Genomic DNA, 19,080 nt, shown 5'->3' with positions numbered 1-19,080 from the left:
TGAATATTTTTTAGCTAATAGTTGTTGCTTTTCTGATCAGGTGTAGCCATCTGATAACCATAGGTCCCCAGGGAGGGAACTAGAGGATGATTTTACTTTTGAGTTAGGAAGATTTGAGTTTGACTCTTGGGAAAAGGAATCTAGAATCATATAATAAATTCTCACTTATTTTCCAAGTGTGAATTTTTGGCTTCAAAGTCACAGATAATTGAGGGGGTCTCATTTATTATGAACGTTTGTAATTTAATTTAATGATAGGCTTTGTAGTGTAGCATCTTGTAAGCTCTTAACTAATTGCCTTTGGGAAGGAAGCAAAGGAAAGAAAACATGGAAGGACAAATGTCTTCATTCAGAGTCATTTGGGAGAAGGAGAGATGGAGAGTTTTACATTGTACTATCTCAAACACCAGGAGCTTTGGATAAGATTGGACATAGCCCTGTTTTGAGATGAAACTCTTAATAAAATAAACAAGTATTTATGAATGGTATAATTACCTTCTGAGAGAAGAAATAATTACCTTCTGAGAGAAATACTTGGTAAGGTGCCATGGTTTTACTTTTAGGATTCTGTGCAAAAATTGGAGAGTCATGTGGAAGAGCATCACTCATACCATCTTGCGGTCGCAGACCTGAACACCTCGTTGGACCATTTCTCTGAGGAACTTGAACATCTTTCCCAGGTGCCTGAAGATCAAACAGCAGTGGAGGACAAACTGCAGAGGCTGCAGGTATTAAATAAGTCCAGACCGAGTAGACATTCTTGAAAAGAACCAATATTCATTACCAATTAACTATCAGGGTCTTTGGTATGAAATCCAAGTACTAGTCAGATGACTCATAGATAAAGATTTGAGCTGACATAATAAAATGGGAATATGCTTTCTTTCCTTTCCTTTCCTTTCCTTCCCTTCCCTTCCCTTCCCTTCCCTTCCCTTCCCTTCCCTTCCCTTCCCTTCCCTTCCCTTCCCTTCCCTTCCCTTCCCTCCCCTTCCCTCCCCTCCCCTCCCCTCCCCTCCCCTCCCCTCCCCTCCCCTCCCCTCCCCTCCCCTCCCCTCCCCTCCCCTCCCCTCCCCTCCCCTCCCCTCCCCTCCCCTCCCCTCCCCTTCTCCTTCTCCTTCCCTTCCCCTTCCCCTTCCCCTTCCCCTTCCCCTTCCCCTTCCCCATCCCCCCTCCTCCTTTCCCTGTGCTGGTTTTGGGGTTTGAACTCTAAACCTGGGTGCTTTCCCTGTGCTTATCTATTAAAGGCTATGGCTTTAATGGCAGAATGCCAGTCTTGAGTAAAAAGACAGGGACAGCATCCAGGTCAAGCCCCAGGCCTGGCACCAAAAAAAAAAAAAAAAAAGAAAAAAGAAAGAAAAAAGAAAAAATGGAGACTTCTGGGAGTGGGCAGAGCACTTGTGGCTCTGCAGTGCTGTAAGAGCCTGAGGATTTATCTTTTCCACTTTGGAGGTGGGCCCCAAATTAAAGCCCCAGAACTGGAACCACCCCAAAAAATAAGGCTGGAGGCATTGCTCAAGTGGTAAAGCATCAGTCTAGTAAATGAAGGCCTGAGTTCAAACAAATATCTGTGAACATTTTTTTTCGATTTGTTTGAGAATTAATGTGGCATACTAGATTGTTTTAAATTGTACTCCAGAGTTTCTTCTTTGTGGCATGTGTTGGGGGTGTGTGTGTGTGTGTGTGTGTGTGCTTCTTTGTGGCATGTGTTGTGTGTGTGTGTGTGTGTGTGTGTGTGTGTGTGTGTGTGTCCTGAGGCTTGTGTGTGTGTGTCCTGAGGCTTGTGTGTGTGTGTTCTGAGGCTTGAGCTTTTGTGTGTGTGTGTGTGTCCTGAGGCTTGAGCTTGGCCTGGACATTTTTTTTTTTTCAAGGCTAATGTTCTACTACTTGCACCACTTTACTTTCAACTTTTCAAAGCTTTACTTTCAACTTTATTGGTAGTTAATTGGAGGTAAGAGTCTCATGGGCTTTCCTACCTGGGCTGAATTCAAGCCATTATCCTTAGATCTCAGCCTCCTGAGCAGCTAGAATGAATGATGTGAGCACAGGCACCTGGCTGATGGTTTTCAACACATTTTCCTTTCTTTTTTCTTTTTAATTTTTTTTGGGGGTCCGGTCGTGGGGCCTGAACTCTGGGCCTGGGCGCTGTCCCTCAGCTCTTCAGCTCAAGGCTAGCGCTCTACCACTTGAGCCACAGTGCTGCTTCCGGCTTTTTTCTTTTTGCTTATGTGGTGCTGAGGAATCGAACCCAGGGCCTCATGCATGCAAGGCAAGCGCTCTACCACTGAGCCACCCTCCCAGCCCCTCAACACATTTTCTACTGGTGAAGCACCATACTCCATGATTTACGAAAGCCAATGAACTCTTCTTCCAACCAAAGGGCGATATTTTCTGTAACAGTCTTTTCTCTACTCCTAGGAACTAGAGAGTACGCTTAATTTGCAAGATGAGCCACTAAAGAAGATTTTAACTTTGGCAAAATCCATCAAACAAAATACATCTTCAGTGGGACAGAAGATGATTGATGATGATCTACAGTCACTTGAACATAAACAAAAGGGTTTAGAAAAGAGAATTGAATTTGCTAAGCAGGAGACTGAAAGTTGTCTCAACAGACTACTCAGATCAGAAAGTTTAACAGAAAAGCCTGAAGAGTTTTCTCCATCAAGTGGAGAGTGGAAGGGCACTTCTGATGAGCCAGGGACCACCAATGGCTCAGCAGTGATGGAGAAGTTGGAGGAAGATTGGGATGGAAACGAGGTAGGTGCTGGTGGCTATGCTAAGACATCAAGCTTGAAAATGAGGAGGTGTGCAGCTCTGAAAAGAGTCGTGAATTAAGTGTTCTGATTTCATAATTAAATCTTCTAAGTACTGGCTATTTATGAAGTTCTCTTTATAAAAGAGCCCTTGGAAAATGGTCCAGATTTGAGTGGCAAAATATTCCTATTCAGTCTGTTCAAATATCAGTCATCAAATTAGGTTTATTATTCCCACCCATATGTAATCAAGAGCACAAAAACTAATTTGAAAAGGCAAAAAGAAAAACATGCGCTTTACTTATTTCTATGGTGGGGCTGGGGACTGTAATCCAAGAACTCTGTTTTGTTTTTTTTTTTCAGTTGATTTTGTAAGTGAAATCAGAGTCTGATAGGAAGAAAACAGGCTCTTTTCCTTCTCTTCTAGTGTTAACCCTATGGTGCAAACGTACTTAATATTATCAGAGCATTTTGTGTGAGAATAACATCATTCAGATTCCCAGGTCTAGGGAGGAGAAGGAAGAATAATGTTTCCATCTCAGCATCCACATGGATGCCTTTTCCTGTGCCTGGACAAGGGCTTCTTGCATAATGCACAGTTCACAGATTGCAGTGGCAAAGGCACAAAGAGAGAGCTTCCAGTAAGCTGTGTTTGAAAGGGTCACCCTGTTGGGAAGCCTTCAGAGTGCAGTGGAACAGGGAGGAAGTTAGACTCAGAACCAACTCAGATGTGAGTTTTTTCTCACAGCAGGAGATGCTCTCCCAAGGACAGAACCCTCCTGGGTTGAGTTTGTGATGTTACACAGTTCAGGGTTCAGGCATATCTCTAAGAGGTGTGAGGGGTGTGAGGGTGTTTGAACATTCAGGGAGTTTCCAGGGTGGGTTGGGGTGTCTGTTTCCTCTATTCTAGATACCTGGTGTATTGATGATGCTGTAGTTAGAGTTTGACATTATCACTTGGATCTAGAGAAAGCAAGTCTGGTCAGGTTACTAAATCTAAATCTGGGTCATTGTGACATAGAAATCTGTGTTCTTTAAATAAAGGATGGGATTTTTTTTTCGATCAGGTATTCCTTTTTTCAAGACAAATGTACATCCTTGAAGTAAATATTTTCCTTTGCAAAAACTTGTGTGATCAAAGGAGTTTTTTTACTAAATCCTCCCCTCCCCCCCCCCCCCCCCACTAAGTATTCTTCTTTAAGATAGAAGCTGTGTTCCTAGAGTGTACTCATTATTTGGACAAGCAGGCGAGGTCAGACTGGGAGAGTGCTGCTGTTTGTTTTTGCAGCGTAGTGAGGGGGTGTGTGAGGCTCAAAGTAAAGCAAGTTCCGCCTGTGTGCTTTTCATTAAGCTGTTGATTAAACACCGAGTGTGGTTTCTTTTCCCATACCCCATTTCCCATGATCTCTTTCTACCTCAATTTCTCACCAGCTTTGCATGGTTTCTGTAATTATCAGGAAAGAAGAACACTTGTGCACTGATTGTTTCCCTGGAACAGAAATGCATGGGAGATGAAAGGAACAGAAATGCATGGGAGATGAAAGGAACCATAATGGAATTATCTAGGTTACCTATCCACAAGAAAAGTCTCCCTGTAAATCCCATGGTATTAGGGATTTTTAAGTCTCAGTCTCTAAGGCTCTTGAGGATGTATATGTGAAAGAAACTTTATTCACACTATTGAAAGGGGAAGCAATAAGTAAAAAAGGAGGAATACCTGAGTGTCCTCTACTAGCTGTGAGGAGGACCTGGGCCTGACAGGTGACCTTGCTGCCGGGTCAGCTGCTTAAAAACCCCTAAATAATCACACTCCCCTCCCCCCAAATTCTACAAAGTATATTGAATACTGAATTAAAATCCTAGCTGGGAGCTGTTGGCTTACATCTGTAATCCTAGATACTCAAGAGGCTGAGATCTGAGGATCCCAGCTTGAAGCCAGCCAGGCTAGGGGGAAAAATCCAAGTGACTTAGCTCCAATTAACCAGGAAACAGCCAGTTAGTGGACGTGCAGCTCAAGTGTTAGAGCACTAGCCTTGTGAGGAAAAGGCTAAGGGACAGCACCTGGGGCCTGCAATCAAGCCCCAGTACTGGTAAAATATAAGCAAATGAAGAAATAAACACTTGGATTTCTACCCCCTTTAAATTTGAAACACTCGATGATTCTATTGACTTTCTGTCACTGTAGAAGTAGCTCCTGGGGCTCATAAGAAATGGTGTTTGAAAGTGACTGAAGATGTTTGTTTTCCACCTTCTGTCCACTAGTTAAAGGCAGTCATTACAGATGTGCATGCTTTCCTGCAGAACAGCAGTCACTGGCTCCTGGGGTATGGGACCCCAAAGGTTCTGACTTTTTTTTTTTTTGCTGGTCCCAGGGCTTGAATTCAGGACCTGGGCTCTATCCCTGAGCTGCTCTGTGCTCAAGGCAAGCACTCTACTTGAGCCATAGTACCACTTCCAGCTTTTTCTGTTTATGTGGTACTGAAGAATCGAATCCAGGGCTTCATACATGCTAAGCAAGCACTCTACCACTAAGCCACATTCCCAGCCCAGGTTTTGAATTATTAATGTGTAGCTGTCAGTAGCTAATGCTCCCCCAGGGTGTGATCCTAAGGCCTTAGCTCATGCTGTCTTGTGCCAGCTGCTTTAGTTGAGGTGTGTAGGGAGATGGTAATCAGCAGGTGGAAAGCAGGCAGGCATCTCCCTTGGATGATGGTGGCATACGAGCCACTGACTGAATAGAGATGTGACCTCCCCCCTGCCTCCTTCCTTCTTCCTGGATCTTTCCCCTGCATGGATACCCTTCATGTACATTTTCCTCATGAGTTCATAGGAGTGAAGTTCCAAATTAAGTGACACATACTCGGTGTTGTTTAGAACCCAGAAACTCTGGACAGCTTGAATTTACCGCCACTTAGCATCAGTGACACTCCACATGGTGGCTTTTGATTTTCCTAAGAGCTGCAAATGTACAGAGAAATTGCAAAGATAAGGCACAAGCTCCCTATATCCCTGGGCTGTGACTCTATTCTATTGTTCTATGCTCTATTCTATTCCCTGTTCTTCTATTCCTGCCATGGGCGTGGTTGGTATAAGTGCCCACAAATGTTTGGTGAAGGGAATGAGGGAATGCAGATGCCCCAGCTGTGTGTCCTATTGAGAGCCATAAGTTCTTAAGGCTTTCAGAAAATATCCATTAAGCAGTGCAGAACTTGTGTTGCCTTACCTATGTTGCACTTCGTACTGCTATAGATTACAGTGTATTCTTATTACAGGAAATCTTAGTGTTCCCTCTGTCACTTACTATAGACTACCGTGGGTAATAAGGAGCCCTTAGTGTTTTCTTTGACCTCTGTATTATAGTGGGTTTTTGTGTGTGTGTGTGTCAGTTGTGGGGCTTGAACTCTGGGCCTGGGCGCTGTCCCTGAGCTCTTCAGCTCAATGCTAGCATTCTACCACTTGAGCCACAGTGCCACTTCCAGTTCTCTGGTGGTTTATAGGAGTCTCACAGAGTTTTCTGCCTGAGCTTTGAACTGTGATCCTCAGATCTCAGCCCCCCGAGTAGCTAGGATTACAGGAGTGAGCCACTGGTGCCTGGCCATTATAGTGGATTCTTAAGTATAAATTTGGGAACCTTTGTTTTTTTCATATCTGTTTTTTTTCAGACCCACCCCCGCATGCAGATACATATATTGTAAAAGAATGTTATTTGTTTGTTAATTTTTTTTGAGATAAGGTCTTTCTGTGTAGCCCAGGCTGGCCTTAAACATGATTCTCCTGCTTCAGGCTCCCGAGTGCTGGGATTATAGGCATGTGCTACTATGCCGAGCTCAGACTTGGCATAGCATATAATGGAGCAATGCTAGATTTTGTATTATCAAAAATATTCCATTTCATGAATACCTGTATATAGATATTAACTTTCATATGGAAAAATGATTTTTGGTATTGCCCCAAATATACTTCACTTGAGTCTTTAATCTGAGGAGAATTTAGTCTAATAGAAACAACTGGAGTGTTTTCATCAAGAAAAAGAAAAATGATGCATTTGAAGAGTAGACTGTTGAGTAATTAATCTTTTTATGTTTTCAGAATTCAGCAGTGGAAATGGTTTTGTCAAAACAACTTTCCCTCAATGCTCAGGAAACCATGAACAACACTGGAGAGGAGCAGAAAGTCAATGAGCTGCAGAATCAGCCTTTAGAATTAGATGTTATGTTAAGAAGTGAACAATTAAGAGAAATAGAGGTATGGAAACATGAAAAACACTGTCAGCATGATTGCATCATTAAGCCACTGCGGTACAATATATTTTAATTACCAAAAACTTGCTTGGACAGAGTGAAAAGTCTTACTTAACCTTTGCCTGATGATCAGTTTGGTAACTATATAATTATGTACTAATCAGTAAGTTGTATGAATCTTTCCATTTAAAAAGTGGAAGAGCTTAATGACCAGTCATCATCTTTTTCTTTAACAAAGTTCCCCAAAACTTATTCAGTGACACAATGTGGAGTTTCTGACTTGTTCATTTTCATGGTTCCATGTGTACTTCTGATTCTAGAAAGTTCTTTGTATTTTTAGTAATAGTGTGATGAGGTTCTCCTTTGTTTTCACAGCTGATTGATTATTTTATCAATTTAGTATTTTAATTCTTTTATTTTTTTTATTGGATTGTACAATGTACTTATGGCCTGCTAGGTTTTATAAAATGAAATTATAAACTGCCCCCATTAGGTTACATGCATGTAGATGACAGTAAATGTGTATCTAAAATTGGAAAGAAAGGTGACATAGGAAAGAAGAATAAGATGATTTTTTTTGAGAAATGATAGATCTTTTTAAGAAAGTGGTAAAAAAGTGGTATCTAATTGATATTAAATACTCGTGATGAATTTTGATCTAGATATGTATATGTTAACTTTAAACTATGGTCTTCTGAATCTCAGCCTTCTGAGTAGCTAGAATTACAGGCATGAGCCATCAGCATGGAGCAAAATTTGAGTCTAAGTTGAACAGGATCCTAGCAAAAAAAATCTTTTAGATGTCATGACTTTAATTTCCCTGTGTGGAAATTAAGAAGAATTTAAATGAAGAATTTAAAACACAGGCTTAGGATTGGTTATATTATTTGAAGGAAGGAGGAAAGGAAAGAACATGAAGGAGCAAGTGCATGTGTATTTGCTGATTTGTATGGTTTGTTTTCAGGAACTATATACCCAGTTGGAAGCAAAAAAAGCAGCTATTGAATCCCCAGAGCAATCGGGAAATCTACATACAGCCGAAACAAGTGCTGTGATGCTCCACAATTCAAGACCTTCGGCACGTGGCTTTGACACTCTGCTTCAGGCACTTACTACTCTGAAGAAAAACAAAGAAAGCCAGTATGATCTCCTTAGTGACTTTCAGGAATGCCTTGCAACAGCTGAGTCCTCACTGAAAGCCTTGTTTGCAGAAAAGGAAAGTCTGAAAGTGTAAGTGTAGGAATTTAGGACTTGCAGCCAGTCTTCGCTACCTGGGACAGGTCCTTGGTGTTCAGCATTCATAATATGGAAGGACACTATGACCTACTATTCTATTACTATGGTCTTAATTCCTTGTAGAAGCTGTTTTAGTCTGTCTGGACTGATTTAGTAAAATACCACAGACTGAGTAGCTTATAAAGAACAAAAATGTCTTTCTTTTAAAAAATTTAACAGCAAATGCTGGCAGCGATGTCGGGGAAAGGAACCCTATTGCGCTGTTGGTGGGAATGTAAACTAGTACAACAATTCTGCACAGTAGTCTGGAGGTTCCTCAAAAATCTAAACATAGACCTTCCCTACGACCCAGCCATACCACTCCTAGGCATCTGCCAGAGTACCATAAAGATACTTGCACATCAGTGTTCATTGCTGCACATATTCACAATTGCTAAGTTATGGAAACAGCCTAGAAGCCCTACAATAGAAGAGGTGGATCCAAAAAATGTAGATAATAGAATTTTACACAGGCATTAGGAAGAATATTATGTCATTAGCAGGGAAATGGAAGATCATCCATTTCCATTTTGTGTGTGTGTGTGTGTGTGTGTGTGTGTGTGTCATGGGGCTTGAACTGGGCCTGGTCACCGTTCCTGAGCTCTTCAGTAAATGGAAGATCATCCATTTCCATTTCGTGTGTGTGTGTCTGTGTGTCTGTGTGTGTGTGTGTGTGTGTGTGATGGGGCTTGAACTGGGCCTGGTCACCATTCCTGAGCTCTTCAGTTCGAGGCTAGCACTCTACCACTTGATCCACAGTATCACTTCCGATTTTCTGAGTGGTTTAATGAACTGCAATCCTCAGATCTCAGCCTCCTGAGTAGCTACGATTATAGGCATGAGCCCTGGCACCCTGCCTATTTCCATTTCTGAGTCAAGCTCAGAGAGACAACACCTGTTTCTCTCTATGTAGAAGCTACACTGGGACATGAAAATTATACAGGACTCCTAGATGTTTACACACAATGAGACCAAAAGAGGATACACTTAGGGAAGGAGCACAAAGGTGCAATGCCTCCGGTGCCTCTGAACATACAGTATTTATTGAAATGAATTCTAGGAAATGGAAACAAGAGGTTTTCTTTTTTTTCTTCTCTTCAAAAAAAATTTAGGCCTGGGAAGGTGGCTCAGTGGTAGAGCACTTGCCTTGCATGCATGAGGCCCTGGGTTCGATTCCTCAGCACCATAAAAGCAGAAAAAGCCAGAAGTGGCACTGTGACTCAAGTGGTAGAGCGCTAGCCTTGAGCGGAAGACCTGAGGGACAGCGCCCAGGCCCAGAGTTCAGGCCTCAAGACCAACCCTCAAAAAAAAAAAATTAAAGCCGGGGCTCACACCTGTAATCCTAACTACTCTGGAGTCTGAGACCTAAGGTAGCCAGCTGGAGCAGGAAAGTCCATGAGATTCTTATCTCCAATTAATAACAGAAAAGGGTGGAAGTGGTGCTGTGGCTCAAGTGGTAGAATGTTAGCTTTGAGCAAAAGGAGGTCAGGGATAGTGTGCAGGCCCAGAGTTCAAGCCCCGTGACCGACCAAAAAAAAAAATTTAAGGAAAATAATAACAGTGAGGTTTGAATGGGCAGGCTCTCTCTTTGTATTTTTTGGTGCCGTTACTGGGGCTCAGAGTCTCAATTGGCTTGCTTGCTCGCAGCTGGTGTTCTACCAATTGAGACACTGCTCCTCTTCTAGCATTTTTCTGGTTAGTTGGAGATAAATCTCTCAGATTTGCCTGCCCAGGCTGGCATCAAACTGCAATCCTCCTATCTCAGCCTCCTGAAGTAGCTAGGATTACAGGTACAAGCTACTGGCGGCCCCTCGCTAACAAGCACTATTGTGTTTCTTTCTCCAGGGGACCACTGGATAATGCAACCTATGTGGACAAACTGCAGAAATTTCTGGGATCAGTAGAAAAAGAAAAAGGATATGTAAGCGAGCTTCAACTCAAATGGGAGAGTTTAGCAAAGCCTCTGTGCAGTATGGACAAGAAGCTGTTGGAGAGCCAGCTGAAGCAACTTGAATATGGGTGGCAGCAAGTGGAAGAGCAGGTTGGAAGGAAATGCTCCCAGCAAGTTTTGGAACACGACGCATTTACCTCTCTCATGAGCAAGGTCCGTGACCTTGGCATTTCTCTACAGCAACAGCAGCAGAGTTTGCTGTTAAAGCTGAAGGCCCCAGACGAACAAGCAGGGAGCCCAAGCATCGTGGCCATGGCTGCTGACCTCCAGGCAAACAAACAAGAATTTTCTGTGTTAAAGGGGCAAGCCGAGCTTCAGATGAAGAGAATCTGGGGAGAGAAAGAAAAGACGATTTTGGAAGATGCAGTCAATAATTTGAAGAAGCAATTGGAAGTCCTGGAGCCATTACACATCGAGGTGGAAAAGCAGATTAAGAAGTGTAACCTCAGGAGCAAGATGAAAGAAATCCTCTTGTGGGTGAAGACTCTGTTGGGTGAACTCGCCACCCCCATTTCCCTTCTCCCAGATGACATCCTCTCCCAGATCCGAAAATGCAAGGTGACACATGATGGCATTTTGGATAAGCAGCAGGCCTTGGACTCATTGGTGGAAGAGGTGAAGGAGACCATTCCTAGCTTGCCAGCCTCTGAGAGTGATCACCTCAATAATCTCCTGGAGGAATTACAGAACCAATACCAGGTGCTGGTTTTAAAATCTACTCAAAGATCACAGCAACTGGAATTTGAGTTGGAAGAAAGAAACAAATTGTTTGAAGTTCTAGGAAAGGCTCAACATAGCCTTCAAGAAAATGAAGCACTGATAATTTCCAAGATAGGGGCCACCGCCTCAGAGGGTGAACTGGCCCGTCAGCTGGTCACGCTGAAGGCATCTCAGAAGGAATTGCAAGAGATCGAGAGCTTGAGCTCTACCCATTTTCATGAATTCACAGATGCTGCCTATAAAGATCTAAATGTGTTTGAAAGATTGTTTCTGGATGATCAGTTGAAAAGCCTGAACAATAGAACTGACAGGGCACAAAGATTCATTCAGAATAAATGTAATGAAGTAGAACACAAGCTCAATGCTTGCAGAGAATTCCAGGCAGAAATATGTGCACTTCAGGAGGCCATTGACAGCGTGCAGCTCAATGAGCTGACACTTAACCAAGAAACACATGAAGATGTTAAGGAGCAGTTCATGAGTCTAAAGCACAGACTTGCTGGGATTCGCTGTAGCATATCACAAGTGTTGGCACATCAAGAAGCATTTGACTATTTAGGGCTAGATGGGGAGGGATTGCACATCGGACAGTTACAAACCCAAGTGTCAGAAAAGGAAAAGGAACTTGAAGAAAAAATGAAGCTGTTGGACACATTTGTAACAGAGCACAGCAAGTATCAGGCATTGCTCAGTAAAATAAGGGCTGTGGATCTGCAAATCAAGGAGAAGGCTGAATTAGTCTTGAAAACTAGTACTTCATCAGAAAGCAGTCTGCTTGATGCGCAAATTCTGAATCAGAAGATTGAGAAAGCTAAGGAGCTATATGATGAGATAATAAAGAAATTAAGCGAAAGTGAGGTATTTGATGACTCTTTCAAAGAGAAAGAAATACTACACCTAAAGCTGAAGGCCAAAGAAAATGATAAGTTACATGAGGATCTCCAAAACACACTACGAGAATTCCAACCCAAAGAAATGGATGGAAAGAATGTTCAGGAAGAACTGGAGCATTCCTTACATGTTTTAAATCAGCTAAAATCTCAGGTACAGCAGCCTTTACTTCTGCGTTTGGGAATTAAACATATTGAAAATGAGAAGGAGCACTGGGAAGCATTTCAAGCTCAAGTTCAGGCAGAAATGTTTCATATTAAACCTATGACTACTATTGGGAATGGAGGAGTTGAAGAAAACTCTGGTGAAGCTGAGGATGTGGAGACAAAATTACATGACATCCAAGATCTTCAAATGCAACTTTGCAAGAGCATTGACTTACACAAAGTAAGTTTGTTTGTTTTTTACTTTTAATTAGGCATTTCATGCAACTGTTTTTAGTTCATTATTTTTTTTTACTCTAGTTAATATCCATACTAATAAAGAAGTTACAGGTTCCATGGGAGAATTCTTTACAGGGAGATACCTGTTTCCCAAAATTCAGTAAGCCACCTGGCGCCACAGTGGCTCACACCTGTAATCCTCACTACTCAGGAAGTTGAGATCTGAGGGTCATGGTTCTAAGTCAGCCCAGGAAGGAAAGTCAGTGAGATTTTTTTTTTTTTTTTTGGACGGTTGTAGGGCTTGAACTCTGGGCCTGGGCGCTGTCCCTCAGCTCTTCAGCTCAAGGCGAGCGCTCTACCACTTGAGCCACAGCGCTATGTCTGGTTTTCTGGTGATTTATTAGAAATAGGAGTCTCACAGACTTTACTGCCGGGGCTGGCTTTATACTGTGATCCTCAGATCTCAGCCTCCTGAATAGCTAGGATTATTACAGGCATGAGCCACCAGCACCCGGCTGTGAGATTCTTATCTCCAATAAAATTAATTTTAAAAAAAACTGAAAGTGGAGCTGTTACTCAAGTGATAGAGAGCTAACCTTGAGCAAAAAGAAGCTCAGGGATAGCACCTAAACCCTGAGTTCAAGCCCCAGGACCGGCAAAAACAAAAGGAAACAAAATCCAACACACGCTTGATAATCCTATATCAAAAGATAAAAGAGTCTTAGAGACTTTTCTGCCCAGGCTGGCTTGGAAAAACAATTCTCAGATCTCAGTCTCCCAAGTAGCTAGGAATAGAGTTGTGAGCCACAGTGCCTACCACAGTAGAGTTTTGAATAATGCTCATAGCACACCAGTTCTGAAGAGCAACTGCTGCACACTTTCCTCTTTCCTCCTGATAATAGCCCAGTTGCCATACTTTGCATCATACCTTTCTGTCAGTTTATAAATGGGCTTCACTTCTCTAACTCAAACAGTTATTACCAATGTATTTGAAATCACTCAATAGATGTAAATGCTTCAAAAATGTAAAGTCATAAAAATAATCTGAATGCTGTTTAATGTGACTCCTAAAAAATCTTGAGTAATTTGAATACCTCTTTTATTTTAAGAGTTTCAAAGAAACAATTTGCATAAATTTTCACATCTGATTACAATTGGACTGGTAGGGAACTTTATGGTTATCTGTTTGGTTTTGTTTGTTTGTTCTGGTCAGTTGTGGGACTTAAACTCAGGGCTTAGGCACTGTCTCTGAGCTCTTATTCTTTTTGTTGTTGTTGTTGTTGGTCATGGGGCTTGAATTCTGGGCCTGGGCGCTGTCCCTCAGCTCTTCAGCTCAAGGCGAGCGCTCTACCGCTTGAGCCACAGTGCCACTTCCAGTTTACTAGTGGTTTATTGGAGATAAGAGTCTCACAGACTTTGCTGCCCGGGCTGGCTTTGAACCTTGATCCTCAGATCTCAGCCTCCTGAGTAGCTAGGATTACAGGCGTGAGCCATCGGCACCCAGCTTGACCTCTTATTCTTAAGGCTAGCATTTTACCACTTGGAGCTACAGCTCCACGGCCAGGTTATGCTTTATTTAAAAAATGCTTGTTATTTTAATGACAAGATTGAAGAGTAGAGACATTTAATGAGGTATACCTAAAGTTAGTGACAGAGGCATTAAAAACATAATGGATCAGGATTTCGATTTTGGTTCTGTTCTTTTCATTTGCTTATACCTATTAAGATTAGATACTTAGCTAGGCATAGTGATGCACACTTCTGATCCCAACACTCAGGAGGCTAAGAAAAGAGGATTGTCTGGGCAGGCTTGGCTATACAGGAAGACTATCTCAAACCACTCTAATCCCTACTGGTGCAAAAAAAGAACCTCTCTCTCTCTCTCTCTCTCTCTCTCAAACATATATATGTTATATAATCTTTAATACACAATTTAATCATTCTGCATGTAATTATTAAACATGTTTCATTTTTTAAGTTTTTGTATTATCTTTAAGTAGTTACAACAAAGGTAGTACCATTCAACACATGAACATTCCAGTTTAGGAATACAATATATCTTGATCACCTTTGTTTTCATTAATTCATAGTTTAGTATAAGAATTGTTGAACAGAAAGACATTGATAATCTATGACTTATGGGATGTCATTTTCAATTTAAATTTGACTTCTTAGAAAATACAGACATAACTTTTCTTTATAAAAAACAAAATCTAACTGAGCTGGACACTGGGGGCTCATGCCTGTTAATCCTAGATACTCAGGAGCTGAGATCTGAAGATCAGAGTTCAAAGGCAGCCTGCGCAGGAAATTCTGTGAGACTCTTATTTCCATTAAACTACCAAAAAAAAAAAACCCTGAAGTGGAGCTTTGGCTCAAGCAGTAGAACACTAGCCTTGAACACAAAAGCTCAAAAACAGTGCCCCAGAACAGGCACAAAAACAAAAGAAAATCAAAATGTTTCTCATTTAAAAATAGTAGCATAGTATTGTTAGACTGAAAGTATAAAAGCTAATTCTTCTAAGTCTCAGAGATTCTATGACTACATGATCAAAATTCAAGAATGACAAAAATCCTGGAAGTTTGACAATTTTGTTGTAACATATGATCTCCTGTTTGCCAGCATGTCTTGGATGATGCACATGAGAACACAGAACGCTACAATGAAGCAGTCACCAGGGCCCTAGAGACCATCGCCTCCCTTCATTCCATCATCACAGCTCCAAGAGTAGACCTCTGTGACCCGGAGGCCTCGCTGGAGCTGCTTCACAGGAAACAAAAGGAGTTGGAATCCACAGTTGCGCATGTCCAAGACCTCGCTGAGAAACTGGGGACTGTATCCAGCCCAGAGGCCAAACTGCAGCTCCAGGAAGCTATACAAGAACTAGTTTCAAAGAGCTCGGCCTTGAAGGTGGCAGGTGAAATGCAGGAAGCTGAAATGGAAAGGTAGGTTTTATTTCTAAAGAACTGTTCGTGTTTATTATGCTTTAAGATCAGACGCTCTAGGGTTTTCTCTGTTGTTAGCAGATAATTTGGACAATATGGAAAAGTAAAAAAAAAAAAATCACTGAAAAAAGCATGCTAAATATTGCATTGTATTAAAGTTTATTTAATAATGGGTACATACAATTTAATACTTATAGAAGTATGTATATAGTATAAATGATAATAAAACAAACATCTTTGTACTCAAAGTTTCAAAGTTAAACACAATTTTGTATGTGTGTGAGTACCAGTACTGGGACTTGAACTCAGGACTTGAGCACTGTCTCTTAGCTTTTTTACTTAAGCCTGGTGCTCTATCACTTGAGCAACAGCTCCACTTCCAACTTTTTGCTGGTTAATTTGAGATTATTATCTCATGAACTTTTCTGCCCAGGCTGGCTTCAAAACTGATTCTCAAGTCTCAGCCTCCCTCTAGTAGCTAGGATTACAGGCACGATCTACTAGTGCCCTGCTTGATTCGTTTAAATTCTCTTATGTTCTTCTTCTCTTTTGACTCAGAATAACCACTATGCTAAATCTTACATTTATCATTTTTGGCCTTTTTTTTTGGTGCCAGTCCTGAGGCTTGAACTCAGGGTCTTGGTGCTGCCTCTGAGCTTTTTTGCTCAATTATTAGTGCTTTGTCACTTGAACCATAGCTTCACTTTTAGCCATTGGCAACCAGTTTCATTGTACTTTTTTTTTTATGTGTTTTTATGTCTTGTTTTCATGATCTTTTTTCTTTTTAAAACATGGTCTTATTATGTTGCTAAGGCTGACCTTGAATTCATGATCCTCCTACCTCAGCCTCCTAAATGCTGGGATTATAGGCATATACTACCATACCCAGTAGTTTTCACAATTTGTAGTTGACCCATACGTAGTGATGCATTTTAAAACTTGCATTTTTTGAAGTCATCATTATGACTCTGAAGTTTCTGCATCTTGTCTTTAGTAACATTCATGCACCTCACTATTGATGGACGTTTGTATTATAAACTGCTCCAGGGAGCATTTTTACATGGAAGACCTTCCCTTGAGTATATAAGAGTGTAACTTCCCAGGTCCAGAGGTTTGCAAATCTTAAATTTTTAGTGCCAAACAATTTTATCAGTTTCCACTTTTACTAGCCCCTGGCAAGTGTTTGAGTTGTCTCACATCTTTGTCTATACTAGATATGGAGGGAGAAGTAGTTTCAGTTCGCATCTTGTTGCTGCTGCTGAGTTTGATCCTTTGTAAGATCCTTTGTAAGATGTTCATTGGTCATTCATATTTCCTTTTCTGTGAAATGCCTCTTCAAGCCTTTTCCTTATTGTTTCTTAGGAATTTCTTTTATATTTTAAGGACCAGTCCTTTGTAGTTATGTGCATTGTAAATCCATGGATATAGCTCATTAGTAATGCTTAAACGTGCAGTTTGCTTTAATAAAGAGACTTCATTTAAAAAAAAAAAAAAAGAAAGGAAAACCCCTCTAATTTTGTGTTTTGAGGTCCATTCTGTCTGCCGGTTCAAATTCACACTGGAAGCCATTCACAGTTCTCCTTGGAGATAGTCCACAACAATGTAGAAATGCTTTACAGAGGGAGAAAAGAAATAATAAAAAGAAAGTGAATCATATCCTTTTGAAAGAGTTAAGTGAAGGAGAATTGATTCTGGAAAGTTCAGCATTTATTGGTATCCCACAAAACTCAGTGTCCTATTCTACTAACTGCCTCATCAGGTGTCTGGAGAATTACAGATGCTACCAAAAAATGAAGGAGGAGCTGCACACTAACCTCAGGAAGGCGGAGACCACTCTGGGGCAGTCCATGGCCCTGTTGCCCGGCTCCTACAAGGAAGCCTTAGCTCTTTTGGAACAGAGCAAGGTAACGGTAACTGTGACTGTCAGTCTGTACAACAGGCAAGTAGAGGCAGCAGAGGAGGTGGGAAGTCTTTAAACACCCAGAAAAGTCACTTAGTCCACACAGGGGTTTGATGGGAGGGTGGGTGGGCAAAGCCACAGCTCTGGATTCGCAACTCCACACTCCCCTAACAGCGTCTTGTAGCTTGTCTAAGCCTTTCCTTCCCCAGCATTTGCAGGGACAGTGTTGGTGTCCACAGCTCTGAATTTCTTTCCATCCTTTTTTTTTTTTGTCGTGGGGCTTGAACTCCGGGCCTGGGTGCTCTCCCTCAGCTTTTCAGCTCAAGGCGAGCACGCTACCACTTGAGCCACAGTACCACTTCCAGTTTTCTGGTGGCTTGTTGGAGATGAGTCTCACGGAGTTTCCTGCATGGGCTAGCTTTGAACCGTGATCCTCAGATCTCAACTTCCTGAGTAGCTAGGATTACAGGCGTGAGCCACCAGCGCCCGGCTTTTCCATCCCTTCTTTATTTATTTTTGCAGTGTTGGAGTTTGAACCGAGGGCCTCACACATGATAGGCAAGCACCCTGTCACTAACTACATCCCTAGCCCACCTACCAATTTGAGTTTTGTTTCCTTCTTCTATTTGAATCTATGGGACCATAGTATTGCAATAAAATTCATAATAAATATTAAATCAAATTTATCCTGTTTTATTACTTATAGATTTATTCTTTGAGACAGAGTTTCTCATGTATCCAAGGCTAGCCTCAAACTTGTGATCCTCTTGTCTTAACTGCCAAAGTACTTGGATTACAGGCATGCATCATCACACCTGGCATGTTATTAGGGTTTAGATGAGACATTCAAAATCAAATGTACTTACTATCCACAAGAAATTAAAATAGGAGCTAAGCAAACAAAACAATCCTAAATGTTGTATGGTAGTTGATATAGTTGATATTGTACAGATGAACTACCTAGTAAAATGTCACAAAATGTACTTGAAGAATATTTACATTTGATAATATAGTCTTATTAGAAAATTTAGTTTCTGGGTCAGTATTTTTCCCTTCAGTCCCAAATACATGAAGAATTTAATGCATAGATAATTCTCATCTGGCTCAAATTGACTTACAGATGAATGAGGAATGGATCATGGAATACTTGTAGAGGATGAAAATCATTTAATGTCTCAAATTTAATATATTTTTTAAGTTCCAGAATAAATCAGAGACACTCTTACTATTTTAATTTTTCCCCTCATTTCTGGGGCTTGAACTCAGGGCTTGAATGCCATCTCTTAGCTTTTCTACTCAAGGCTGGCACTCTACTACTTGAGCGACAGCTCCGCTTTTTGGTGGTTAATTGGAGATAAGAATCTCACAGAACTTCCTGCCCTGATTCACTTAGAACCACAGTTCTCAGATCTCAGCCTCCTGAGTAGCTGGGATTATGGGCCAGATCAGAGACTCTATATTCTTTTCTCCCTTTCTTTCCTTTCTTCCTTTCTTAAGGCCTTGGTGTCAAGTCTCATTGGAACCAAAGAGGAGCTGGTGAAACTTCGGCAGGTGGTTAGACAGTTGGGGTGCAGGTGCACGGAAAGCGGTGCTGTGCGAGTACTCGGAGGAGCATCAGCCCTGTGGGACGATTGGCTGAGTTTGCTGGAAGCTGCCAGGGCATGGGAGAGGTGGAGTGAAGAACTGAAGCAGGAGTGGAAATTCATCAGTAAGGAAGTGAGTACTTCATTATCCTCACTCAAACCCTGTGGTTCCCAGACAAGGCTTGTTGCATTTGGTTTATAACTTTGTTCCTATATGAAACAAATCTACAACCGATCACTTGTGAACAGTGCACACACATTGCTTACAGAGGCCAGGTCTTATGTAGCGGTCATTCGGGCGCAGCTGTGTTCTGTGCTAAACTTGTGTGGCTAGCTACCTGTTTTCCCCGTTAGCCTCAGTTTTCTGCATGTGTGCAGAAACTCTATGATTGAATAAAATGATAGTTGAAGTATTAGAGAATTCATTCTCTTTTCCC

At 41.6% G+C, this 19,080-nt stretch overlaps 1 protein-coding gene across 6 annotated transcripts in view; it reads left to right on the top strand.

Moving 5' to 3' along the window:
• Positions 1 to 19,080, top strand: part of Syne2 (spectrin repeat containing nuclear envelope protein 2) — a 310,222-nt gene that overhangs the window by 158,291 nt on the left and 132,851 nt on the right. For all 6 annotated transcript variants that reach the window (XM_070032030.1, XM_070032022.1, XM_070032015.1 and 3 more), the window contains 8 exons: positions 564 to 728; positions 2,416 to 2,757; positions 6,843 to 6,998; positions 7,959 to 8,224; positions 10,115 to 12,218; positions 14,838 to 15,160; positions 16,920 to 17,064; positions 18,558 to 18,776. In XM_070032030.1, the coding sequence (XP_069888131.1) occupies positions 564 to 728; positions 2,416 to 2,757; positions 6,843 to 6,998; positions 7,959 to 8,224; positions 10,115 to 12,218; positions 14,838 to 15,160; positions 16,920 to 17,064; positions 18,558 to 18,776 (3,720 nt within the window). The remainder of the gene's footprint in view (positions 1 to 563; positions 729 to 2,415; positions 2,758 to 6,842; positions 6,999 to 7,958; positions 8,225 to 10,114; positions 12,219 to 14,837; positions 15,161 to 16,919; positions 17,065 to 18,557; positions 18,777 to 19,080) is intronic.

Source organism: Dipodomys merriami, unplaced genomic scaffold, assembly GCF_024711535.1.
Source record: "Dipodomys merriami isolate MVZ:Mamm:240054 unplaced genomic scaffold, mDipMer1.0.p SCAF_1, whole genome shotgun sequence".
NCBI lineage: Eukaryota > Metazoa > Chordata > Mammalia > Rodentia > Heteromyidae > Dipodomys > Dipodomys merriami.
Note: the sequence above shows the minus strand (reverse complement) of the source record. Positions and strands in the feature narration are given on the sequence as shown.